Source organism: Trachypithecus francoisi, unplaced genomic scaffold (genome assembly GCF_009764315.1).
Source record: "Trachypithecus francoisi isolate TF-2019V2 unplaced genomic scaffold, Tfra_2.0 Contig01440, whole genome shotgun sequence".
Lineage (NCBI taxonomy): Eukaryota > Metazoa > Chordata > Mammalia > Primates > Cercopithecidae > Trachypithecus > Trachypithecus francoisi.
The window spans coordinates 30,381,603-30,394,203 of record NW_022681431.1 but is presented as its reverse complement, the minus strand read 5'-3'; the positions used below and the strand labels follow the sequence as shown (position 1 = coordinate 30,394,203).

The window sequence follows — 12,601 nt, the reverse complement described above, 5'->3', positions numbered from 1 at the left end:
AAGAGAGTCTGGGAGGACAGGCCGACAGCCCTCCTGCACCTGAGGGGAGAAAGGGGGAGGCCAGGAGTGAGTCATTTTGGTTGCAGAGGGAAGAAAGACAGGACTTAGGTCTGTGCCCGGGCTTGGCCTCTGACTGGCTATTTGTCTGACCTGGAGCTGATCTCCTCACACTCTGACCCTCAGTTTCCTCCACTATGGTGGAGAGGATGGGGCTGAATCAGTGGTTTTCAGTCCTTTTGAGAATGAATAGGACATTCTTCCTTTTTTGATTAATGGGTGAATGGGCCTTTCTCTCTCTTTTGCTCCCTCTCAAACCTTTTAATGCAAAAACAAACAAAAAAACCAAACTTCCAAAATTGAACAAAGAAAATATTAAGTTACAAGGCCAGGCACAGTGGCTTATGCCTGTAATCCCAGCACTTTGAAAGGCTGAGGCGGGTGGATAACCTGAGGTCAGGAGTTTGAGACCAGCCTGGCCAACATGATGAAACTGTGTCCCTACTAAAAATACAAAAATTAGCTGGGTGTGGTGGCAGGCACCTGTAGTCTCAGCTACTCAGGAGGCTGAGGCAGGAGAATTGCTTGAACCTGGGAGGTGGAGGTTGCAGTGAGCCAAGATGATGTCACTGTACTCCAACCTGGGGCGATGGAATAAAAAAACTGTTTCAAAAAAAAAAAAGAGAAAGAAAAAAATCCTAAGTTACAGAAAGGTACTATGAATTCAGTGGTGCTTTTACAAATCATTACATTATTTATCACAGCACTATGAAAGATATTTTTTTAAGTTCTAAATATTTTTAGGGCAGGCACAGTGGCTCATGTCTATAATCCCAGCACTTTGGGAGGCTGAGGTGGGAGAACTGCTTGAACCCAGGAGTTTGAGACCAGCCTGGGCAACAAAGTGAGACTCCATCTCTACAAAAAATACAAAAATTAGTAAGGTGTAGTAGCACATGCCGATGGTCCCAGCTGCTTGGGAGCCTGAGGTGGGAGGATCGCTTGAGCCCGGGAGATTGAGGCCGTGGTTAGCAATGATTGTGCCACTGCACTCCAGCCTGGGTGACAGTGGGATCCTGTCTCAAAATAAATACATAAATATGTGTGTGTATGTGTGTATATATATATATAATACACATATATCAAATTTGTACATGATATATATAAACACGCATCAGCTATGTGCATTCAGCACCCAGGTCCATGGGTGATGCCTGTGACTCTGAAGACTTTATGGTCACTCTAAAGCATCCTCCCCATCCCCCATGATCTGGTCTAAATGAGGACTTGCAGATCTAGATAATCTTGAAAATCCCTTCCATTTATGGTATTTATGTATAGAAGTATGCTTTGTCAGTTTCAAGTGGGGAGAAAAAAATGGAAAAATGGGGTAAATAGATGAAAACAGGCAGCACTCTACGGCTCATCCCCTCCTCCTTCCCAAGCCCATCATCAGATCCTCAGGACACTGGCAGACACAGTCTGAGAAATAACCCCCACCCCAGCCCTACTGAAGCACCTTGGTTCACCGCAGCCTGTTAAGTATACACAAGGAAACCCCTACCAGCTTTCAAAGCAGCTCCAGAAACAGTCCCCACTCATGGAATGCAGCAGCCTTCCTGCTGAACCTGAAGATGCCCCCAGTCTCTCTCTCAACACAGCAATCTAGGGAGCCACTTCCAGTGGAGATGAAACCCACTTGCCATCTCTAAGTAAAAGGACTCAAAGAAGGGGGAAAAGGCTCAGGCCGGGCACGGTGGCTCACACCTATAATCCTAGCACTTTTGGGAGGCTGAGGCAGGCAGATCACCTGAGGTCAGGAGTTCAAGACCAGCCTGACCAACATGGTGAAACCCCATCTCAACTAAAAATACAAAATTAGCCTAGCATGGTGGCGCATGCCTGTAACCCTACCTACTTGGGAGGCTGAGTTAGGAGAATCGCTTGAACCCAGGAGGTGGCAGTTGCAGTGAGCCGAGATCGTGCATTACACTCCAGCCTGGGCAACAAAAGGGGAAGTGTGAGGTGTTACACTCTTCTCAGTACCGGGCTAGTGGCCTCCAGCTTCCCCAGCCGGCAGCTCTTCTTCAAGCCCCAGCCCCGACTTGCGTGCTTCAGAATGTTTTTGTTTCAGTTTGAGAATTATTTTCTTCTAGGAAACAGTGACTGCTACTTTGGGAATGGGTTAGCCTACCGTGGCACCCACAGCCTCACTGCATCGGGTGCCTCCTGCCTCCCGTGGAATTCCATGATCCTCATAGGCAAGGTTTACACAGCACAGAACCCCAATGCCCAGGCACTGGGCCTGGGCAAACATAATTACTGCCAGTAGGTAGCACAGGGGCGGGGGGTTCAGGTTTTGGCAGAACGTGGGATTAGGGTGTGAGATGGGAGAAGATTCAATGCCTCAAGTTACATGACAGACCCAGTGCGTGGGAAACACCCATGGATACTATCTAGTCCAACCTCTTCACTTGCTAGAATAACACTTATTGTGAAAAGGAAGGTCTGCCAGTTTTCCAACCCAAATCCCAAGTTAAGGGTCCTGGCCTATAACCATTTAGTCCTCAGTTGTTCTCATGACATCTTTATTCCAACGATTTGTAAGAGTTCCATAACAGGACAGCTCACACAGTTCTGCCCAACAACCCTATGAGATTAGAACACTACATTACTGATTGCATAACGAAGTTAAAGAGAAGTTCTCCTAGGGTGGGGGTGTGCCACAAAGTCAAGATGAACTCAGTGTCTTCCCTCCCAGCTCAGTGGTTTTCATCGGTTTATTGAGTCTCCTACGCTTACATGGCCTGTGAGGTGACTGAAAAATGGGATTGAAAACCTTAAACTCCTGGCCTGGTCTGGTGGTGTACGCCTGTAATCCCAGCACTTTGGGAAGTTGAGGCAGGAGGATTACTTGAGCCCACGAGTTCAGGACCAACCTGGGCAACACGGCAAGACCCCATCTCTACAAAAATTAAAAAATAAGAAGATAAAAAGGAAACGTTAAATTCCCTTATCATTTAGGAATCCTGATGGGGACGCCAAGCCCTGGTGCCACGTGCTGAAGAACCGCAGGCTGACATGGGAGTACTGTGATGTGCCCTCCTGCTGTAAGGACTGGGCCCCCGGCCACCTCCCTGCACCTGGTCTCCCTTCTTCACCATCTCCTCGCCACTTTCTAGGCCTCCATGGCTGTCTGGTGCAGATTGTGTGCCTACAATCTGCAGGCTGGGTGGGGAGGGGGCTTCCATTACTGAAGCCATGGTGGGTGGACAGGTGTCCATGTTCCATGCATGGGGGTGGTGGGGAGGGGCGAGAAGAAAGAAAAGAACACAGCAACCTCTCTGAGAAGTCAATAGGCTCTACCCCACTCTCTCTAGACGCCTCTATTGGTGATGCTGAGAGTAATGGGGAATGAGGAGGAGGCCTCGCATGCATGGCTCCTTAGATAATTAAGTGCCTTCACCACATTCTTCCAATAGCGTGGTGGAGGTGGTCTTCCCACCTCCAGTTTACTGAGTAGGAAGCAGTCTCCCAGACGCCAGGTGGCCTGCCCAAGCTTGCTGGGCGCCGGGAGGTAAAGCCAGGGCCTGCCTTCACGCCCTCTGACCCCAAGGCATGTACTTCCACTGTGAGCTCTCCCGCGTTTCCTGCTGACCTAGTTCACACAGGGGAGCTGGCTCATGACGTGGGTGAGAAATAGGAGATTCAAGTTGGTGCATATTGCTAAAAAATGAAACTTTAGTTTGGAAATGGCTGGAGAGTAGGTTATTAATCCGCTCCTGTGAACACACAGATCAGCCAGAATGTTCCCCAAGGAACACAAGTCTAATTGGGACGATGAGACATAGACCACCAGCTAACTCACACCCAAGGGCATTAGTATGAGTCCTCAGTGGTCCGCGTCCCTAAGCTCCTCAGAGCTGAGCAGGTGGGGATGTCAGGAAAGCTTTGCGAGGAGGCAGGATTGTACATGGGCCTTGAAGCATGGGTAAGGTTGGGCAGATGGAAAAGAAATGAGCAGACATTCCTCAGCAGGAAGCTGCAATCCTTTATTTCTTAGGCCAGGAAATGGCTGTAGGAAAACATTAGAAGAAATGAAGGATGGTAGATCCCCAGTTTTGGAGTCAAACATACTTGGGAACTAATCCGGGTGCCACTGCAACCCTGGACAAAAAAAAGGAGTCTCTGCCTCCTGAAACTCATTGCTGTGAGAACTAAAGAGAATGTATGGACAACACTTGGCATGCTGATCCCACCAAGTGAAAGTTGTGGTTTTACAGCCACGCAGATGGCCCCCTCTCTCTACCTATACACATGCAGGAGGCCTGTGGGTCTGACAGCTTCCTCATCCTTTCCTCTGCAGCCACCTGTGGCCTGAGACAGTACAGCCAGCCTCAGTTTCGCATTAAAGGAGGGCTCTTCGCCGACATCGCCTCCCACCCTTGGCAGGCTGCCATCTTTGCCAAGCACAGGAGGTCGCCGGGAGAGCGGTTCCTGTGTGGGGGCATACTCATCAGCTCCTGCTGGATTCTCTCCGCCGCCCACTGCTTCCAGGAGAGGTAGGGGCTCAGAAACCTAGCTGGTTTTCCCACCCTCTAAGGCCTAGAAACCAAGCCCTTTAGGGGAAATCCCACAGCAAAAATAGCATTCTAAGGCTGTTTCTCCACCAGGTTTCCGCCCCACCACCTGACGGTGATCTTGGGCAGAACGTACCGGGTGGTACCTGGTGAAGAAGAGCAGAAGTTTGAAGTAGAAAAATACATTGTCCATAAGGAATTCGATGATGACACTTATGACAATGACATTGGTAAGAGCTCGTCATTCCCGGCTCCAAGAGCTCGTCATTCCCGGCTCCAGTTCACACTCAGATCACACAACACACCCACATGCACTCACCTGTGTTTACACGCATGGGCCTCCTCCTCCAGCCCCTGTCCCTCCTGCATGTTCCTCCCCTCCCAGGGATGTGGCCCTCACGCTGGCTCGCTCCTCCTTTCTCTCTCCCAGCGCTACTGCAGCTGAAATCAGATTTGTCCCACTGTGCACAGGAGAGCAGCGTGGTCCGCACTGTGTGCCTCCCGCCGGCGGACCTGCAGCTGCCGGACTGGACTGAGTGTGAGCTCTCCGGCTACGGCAAGCATGAGGCCTGTAAGTGGAAGGATGTCTTGGCCCCATCCTGTCTGCAGGACAGCAGGGGAGGCTGCGGTCCACCAGAGGAAAATGGGGTCAGGAGAGTGAAGTTCCAGCCCAGGTCAGGCACTGATGCCAGTCCCCTGTCTCCCTGTGCCGTGGGGATCTGTCTCTGCTGTCCCTGCCTCACAGGGACACTGCAGGCCAGGAAAGAACACAACAGTATGAAGACCTCAAAGTGCTGCAGGTGTTGGGAAGGTTCTGAGGAGGAAGTGGAGTACAGTTGCTAAGCGTGTGGGTTCTGGGAAGCTGGAGTTGCATAGACCCGATTTCAAATCCCACTTGCTGAACTATGTGACCGTGGACATGGACTTTTATTTTGAACTGCTCCCAGCCTCAGTTTCCTCATTGGTAAAGTGGAGACAGAACTATCTCCCTAATTAGATTAGGATGGTTAAATGAGATACTATTGAACGAATGGTTGTCAGCTGGGGTGATTTTGTCCCCCAGGAAACGTTTGGCGAGGTCTGGAGACATTTTTGGTTGTTACAGTTCAGGGTGAGGGTTAACACCAGCCTTCAGTGAGCGCAGCCAGGGATGCTGCACACTGCCGGGCTCAGGACTGTCCCCGTCCCCCTCAACAGGGACCTGCCTGGTCCCAAGCATCAGCAGTGCCACTAGGGAGAGGCTGGGGGTTCAGTCCCGAAATCCTGCTGTTTTTGTGGGTCAAAACGATAAAATACCAGCAGTGTCATAGGATTCGACCTAATATATGTTGAATCTAGATCAATATTAGCTATTATTGGAAAATTTGGCTTTCTCTTTCTAAAAGGTTTATAAATAACTTTCCCTAAAACCACATGACGGTTCTCCCCTTTCAGTGTCTCCTTTCTATTCGGAGCGGCTGAAGGAGGCTCATGTCAGACTGTACCCATCCAGCCGCTGCACATCACAACATTTACTTAACAGAACGGTCACTGACAACATGCTGTGTGCTGGAGACACTCGGAGTGGCGGGCCCCAGGCGAACCTGCACGACGCCTGCCAGGTAAACAGGAGTGGCGCGCCCATGCTGGGCACAACCCAGGGGAAAATACCCCTGGGACAACAGGTTCTTCACCAAGGAAAAAAGTTATCACCAGTGTGGAGTGATTTCCTCTTAGCGATACCCCTGGGGATTCTAGATGAGCGCCTCAGAGAATAAAGCAACTGGAGGAAGATCAAAGTCCCCTAAGAACTTTAAACTGCAGGAAATTCCCCCAGGATCTGCACGAGAAACTCCACCTGTACAGGATTTCCTTTCAGCCCAGGCAATTCATTGACTGTTGAAGTGACGGAGAGAGCCACACAATTAAGAAATGTTTGCCATGGCCTGGTGTGGTGGCTCACGCCTGTAATCCCAGCACTTTGGGAGGCTAAGGTGGGCGGATCACCTGAGGTCAGGAGTTCGAGACCAGCCTGACCAACATGGAGAAACCCCATCTCTAATAAAAATACAAAATTAGCCTGGCGTGGTGGCACATGCCTGTAATCCCAGCTACTCGAGAGGCTGAGGCAGGAGAATCGCTTGAATCCAGGAGGCAGAGGTTGCAGTGAGCCGAGATCACGCCATTGCACTCCAGCCTGGGCAACAAGAGTGAAACTCGGTCTCAAAAAAAAAAAAGAAAGAAGTGTTTGCCTCTGTTGGTGCTAGAGAATTGGAGTCTGCTTTGTAGAAGGAGAAGGTAGAAAGGCAACTTACTGGGAAGCAGGATCTCGATGATGTGAGAAAGAAGTTTTCAAAACTCACATTCAGCCCTAATACCCTGGGAAAGCACACTATTTGGAGTCCTTCATGTGAGCATCCTTATCAGAATTAGTACTTATATTTCATGATTAGCCAGATACTGGGGTGCGGGAGGACAGGCCAACCTGCTGGTATTAAGACCTACACATAGCCAAGGAATTGATCTTCCTCAGATATTTCAGTGTCTGCAGTGTGCCAAGCTCTCCTTTAGGGGCTGGGAGTAGAAGAGATACAAAGAGAAGTGAGGCCAGGCTCTGGCACTGAAGGATGTGTGGGCTTTGTTTTTGCAAGGCAGTCATATCAGCGGTTTCCCCTCTGATTCCCTGACAGTACTTAGTTTCTTTTTGAATGGTTACTTCAGAAACCTTAGCTGTACCACCCAGCTTACACTCCAAAAACAAAAAGGTTGTACCAAAGTGAAACCATTATCTATCTGCATGCTTAAAAGCAAAACCAAATCATTTTAATTCAATATAAGAACAGCTAACAATTACCAAGAGTTTTACTAGATGTCTTCCATTGCTTTTCACGCATTTTTCTACTGAATGCCATAACCACCCTATGGTTAGTATTAATATTATCTCTATGGTACAGATAAGAAAACCATAGTTAGTCTAAGGCCACTCAGTTAGTAGGTGGTGGAGCCAAGCCAGGGTTTTTGAGGCCTGACACGTTTGAGTAATTAACTCTACTTTACCAGAATAGATACAGCCTAATCCTCCAGAGGACCAAGATAACTGAGATACAGTTTTCCCACTCTTCAGTAAGTCTCCACTTAACAGCATGCCTGGAAAAAACAGGTTCTTAGAAACTGCAACTGTCAGTGAAATGACATATAACAAAACCAATTTTACTATCAGCTAATTCCAAAACCAATTTTACCATCAGCTAATTCCAAAACCAATTTTACCATCAGCTAATTCCAAAACCAATTTTGCCATCAGCTAATTCCAAAACCAATTTTACCATCAGCTAATTCCAAAACCAATTTTACCATCAGCTAATTCCAAAACCAATTTTACCATCAGCTAATTCCAAAACCAATTTTGCCATCAGCTAATTCCAAAACCAATTTTACCATCAGCTAATTCCAAAACCAATTTTACCATCAGCTAATTCCAAAACCAATTTTACCATCAGCTAATTCCAAAACCAATTTTACCATCAGCTAATCAATATAAACAAGAGTTGGTCAGGTGTGGTGACTCATCCCTATAATCCCAGCACTTTGAGAGGCTGAGGCAGGCAGATCACCTGAGGTCAGGAGTTCGAGACCAGCCTGACCAACATGGTGAAACCCTGTCTCCACTAAAAACCCAAAAATGAGTCAGGTATGGTGGCGCATGCCCATAAGCACGAGAATTGCTTGAACTCCGGAGGCGGAGGCCACAATGAGCTGAGATTGCGCCACTGAACCCTAGCCTGGGTGGGTGACAGAGTGAGACACCATCTCAAAAAAAAAAAAAAAAAAAAAGATAAAAAGAGTGAAGTTCTTGTGGCAATATTTCTAGTTATAAAAATATCAACAAACTTCTGAAGACCCAAAACACTTCTAACATTCAATATTGAAATAAATACATTTAAGAAAGGTTAATAAAAACAAACGGTATTTATTCACCCAATTTTTGGAGAATAAGTGAGTGATGGCGGTCGAAATAGTGGTGGGTTAATTCAGGGAATAAATGTTTGCAAAGCAAAAATGGTAAGGAACACCTCTTACTAACATGAAGTTCAAAAACAATCACAAATAGGGCAGGCTCCCTGACTGCCTCCACACCTCACAGTTTATCATCATTCATTCGTGTATTTATCATAGACCAGACAGATTTTTACTTTATAACACTTGGTATTCATTCATTCATTTTCCAACCTGCTTATTTGAATTCAGGGTCTCAGGTCGGGGTGGCCAGAGCCACCTGGCAGCTCAGGGCGCCAGGCAGGACCAGCCCTGGACAGATGCCACCAACCTATTGCAGAGCCACTGACACCCACACTCACTCAGACCCACACTCACACTGGGCCCATGTAGACACATCCTCAGTTGGCCTAACGTGCAAGCTTTGGGATATGGAAGGAAACCAGGGTACCCGGACAAAACCCAGGCAGACAGTGTCCCCAAACAGGAATTGATTTTTTTTCTTGTCAATGTTATAATGAAATGACATTGAATGGAATATTATTGAAGGGCCTGCTGTATTTTGAAGAATACAGTGTTTATGCTGCACATACTTTCTCCAGATAGTCTGCCTTTTTTTGCAAGAGCCAAACCTGCTATCTCCTTTGCAGGGTGATTCGGGAGGCCCCCTGGTGTGTCTGAATGGTGGCCGCATGACTTTGGTGGGCATCATCAGCTGGGGCCTGGGCTGTGGACAGAAGGATGTCCCGGGTGTGTACACCAAGGTCACCAACTACCTAGACTGGATTCAAGACAACATGCAACTGTGACCAGGAACAACCGACTCCTCAAAAGCAAATGAGACCCTGCCTCTTCTTCTTCAGAAGACACTGCAGGGCAGAGTGCTTCTCTATACAGACATCTCCAGACCCACCACACCGCAGGAGTGGGAGGAGACCCTATAGGAGAGTTAAGAGTGTATTTTCCCAGATACTTCCCATTTTGGAAGTTTTCAGGAGTTGGTCTGATTGCAGGATGCTCTGTCAGATGGGAAGACATGAATGCACACTAGCCTCTCCAGGAATGCCTCTTCCCAGGGCAGAAAGTGGCCATGCCACCCTGTTTTCAGCTAAAGCTCAACCTCCTGACCTGTCACAGTGAGTAGCTTTGGAAACAGGACCACAAAGATAAATGTATGTCTCAATAGTAAAAGATAATAAGATCTTTCAGGAAAGACAGATTGCATTAGAAACAGACAATGTATTTATAGTCACAAGAGCCCAGCAGGGCCTCAAAGTTGGGGCGGGCTGGCTGGCCCGTCATGTTCCTCAAAAGCACCCTTGACATCAAGTCTCCTTCCCCTTTACCCACTCCCCAGCTCTCGGAAGGTATTCCTTTTGTGTACAGTGTAAAGTGTAAATCCTTTTTCTTTATAAACTTTAGAGTAGCATGAAAGAATTGTATCATTTGAACAACTAGGCTTTAGCATATTTATAGCAATCCATGTTAGTTTTTACTTTCTGTTGCCACAACCCTGTTTTATACTATACTTAATAAATTCAGATATATTTTTCACGGTTTTTCCAAAATCAGAGTGGAATGGTTTTGTTATAGATGCTGTATCCCACTGTTTATTCATGTTGACATTTTAAAATCATTTGGAATTCTGCTTCACTCGTTCAACATATACACAACACCTGTAACATACAAGGCTAGGTGCTCCGGAACAGGAAAAGGAGGAACAGGGATGCTTGGTCTGATGGGATGATCGGCATTTAGAGAAGTACTAAGGTACAATGGAGCCGGCCACAAGAGGGCAGACTTGTAGTGGAACTCAGTTGCAAGAGGGTTTGGGGAATCTTAAGGAAAAAATAGAATCTTAAGGAAAAAAATAACTGGGTGAGATGTGGACTGTGGACAGGTGTGGAAAAGGCACTCTTCATGGAGATATGAGTATCTAGAGGACCAAGAGAGGGGAGTACAGGGAGAAATGAGGAGTTGAGCTTGTCTGAAGTGAACTTCAGGAAGAGGAACATAGGCTGGAATTTAGATTATGGGGGCTCTGAACACCAAACTGATTTTGGACTTAATTGACTTAATTCTGTAGGCAACCAGCAGCCATGGAGATTTGTGCTCAGGGAAGTGAGGAACTAAGCATGCCCTGGGAAAATTAACCAGAGGGTGGCTGGCGAGCGAGCAGACAGCAGGAGAGGAATGCTGTGGGGATAGGGAGGAAGAACCTCGCACGACCTTGCTAACACAGCAACATCCCAACCGTTGGTTCGGCCTAGAAGCTGGTATTTGGGCCATCTGTTTCCCATCCTGTCTTAACTTTCTGCTCATTAGCAAGAACCCCTAGACCAGTCTACACAAGTATGTTATCTAAGTAAGGTTGCATTCTGCTTCTCTTAGATTACTTTCTACTCGTGAGATGCAACCCCTATTCCTGGCTGCTGCCTGGCAGCTTTTGTTCTCACTGACATCCTAGTTCCAAGAATAAATCAGAAGCTGCAATGCTGCTGTTGGGGATATGCTGACACAGCTCCTCAGAGAGGAGAAATGTGGTCTCTCTGGTGGAGTTGTCAGAACTGCTCAATTTAGAGGTTCTTGGAAGGAAAGTCATTTCAACTCACAAAAGAAAGAGATTCTTTAACACCCAAGAGCTTGATTGGGGTTGGGGGAGGCAGTGGGGCACATCCCTGAAGTGCTGAAGTCCCTAGGCCAGTAAGTAAATGCAGGTCACAGAGACTTAAGTCACCTATTTCTTGACTTCAGACTGCTCACTTGCATGTTCTACAATTTTTAGACAGATGTGTATCTCAGTCATTTCAGAAAAACATTGTCTGAGGCCAGGAATGGTGGCTCATGCCTATAATCCCAGCACTTTAGGAGGTTGAGGTGGGCAGATCACTTGAGGCCAAGAGTTTGAGACCAGCCTGGCCAACATGGCGAAACCCCAGCTCTACTAAAAACACAAAAGTTAGCCGGGTGTGGTGGTGCACGCCTGTGGCTCCAGCTACTTGGAACACTGAGGCAGGAGAATCACTTGAGCCTGGGAGGCAGAGGTTGCAGTAAGCCGAAATTATGTCACTACACTAAGGCCTGGGCAACAGAGCAAGACTGTCTAAGAAAAAAAAAAAAGGAAAGAAAGAAAGAAAAAAAAAGAAAAACACTGAGGATCAGTACAAAGGAACCCCCAGCCACTGAATCTCTGGCAGAAATTCAGCTGATTTCATCCCCTCCCCCTTTACAGGACAAGCTCTTCTTCAGGATTAATGAAATGAACTGAGGCAATGAGGCCCCTGGGGATGGAAAAGGGAGGTTAAAAGGCCCCAGCATTCCTCCCACACAGTCTTGGAACCACAGACTAGATAGAGACAATTGCTCAGAAGAGGCCCCTGACTGAGGGACGGGGCCCCAGCCCAGCGAGGCAAATTCTAAAACACACTCAAAAGAGCAACACATCATTACCGGGAATGGGTGTCCGGGGAAATTAAATATCATCTCCTCATTATTCCCAGCTAGTTAATAAAACAAATAGGTGGTAACAGCCCAGGAGAACAAGATCTCCAGGTACCTGTGCAACTCTTTTTACTGGGTGAAGACCTAGAGGAACTCGAATGGTGACACTGTACCCTCCCAGAGCTCCAGTCATGTCTGTTTATCAAAAAGTGCATAAACTTTTGGGTCCCCTTAACTTTAAAAGCCAAAGACTCATGCAACCCTCAGTACTTAGGATCTTGGAGGAAGTTTGAATTTGAAATTCAATTTCCTTTTATTTATTTTGTTTTATTTTGAGATGGGATCTCACTCTTTTTGCCCAGGCTGGAGTGCAGTGGCGCGACCTCGGCTCACTGCAACCTCCGCCTCATGGGTTCAAGCGATTCTCCTGCCTCAGCCTCCCGAGTAGCTGAGATTACAGGTGCCTGCCACCAGGCCCGGCTAATTTTTGTATTTTTCAGTAGAGATGGGTTTTGTCATGTTGGCCAGGCTGGTCAAATTTCCTTTTAAAAATTCTAACAGTTTATCAGGCACGGGGGCTCATGCCTGTAATCTCAGCACTTTGGGAG

The 12,601-nt window shown here is 47.4% G+C and overlaps 1 protein-coding gene across 3 annotated transcripts in view; it reads left to right on the top strand.

Moving 5' to 3' along the window:
• PLAT (plasminogen activator, tissue type) overlaps window positions 1-10,120 on the top strand; it is a 40,160-nt gene extending 30,040 nt beyond the window's left edge. For all 3 annotated transcript variants that reach the window (XM_033232211.1, XM_033232205.1, XM_033232221.1), the window contains exons 8-14: window positions 2,154-2,325; window positions 3,022-3,107; window positions 4,364-4,559; window positions 4,671-4,807; window positions 5,008-5,148; window positions 6,012-6,178; window positions 9,203-10,120. In XM_033232211.1, the coding sequence (XP_033088102.1) occupies window positions 2,154-2,325; window positions 3,022-3,107; window positions 4,364-4,559; window positions 4,671-4,807; window positions 5,008-5,148; window positions 6,012-6,178; window positions 9,203-9,361 (1,058 nt within the window). In that variant the 3' untranslated portion in view covers window positions 9,362-10,120. The remainder of the gene's footprint in view (window positions 1-2,153; window positions 2,326-3,021; window positions 3,108-4,363; window positions 4,560-4,670; window positions 4,808-5,007; window positions 5,149-6,011; window positions 6,179-9,202) is intronic.
• Window positions 10,121-12,601: the final 2,481 nt, after the last annotated feature.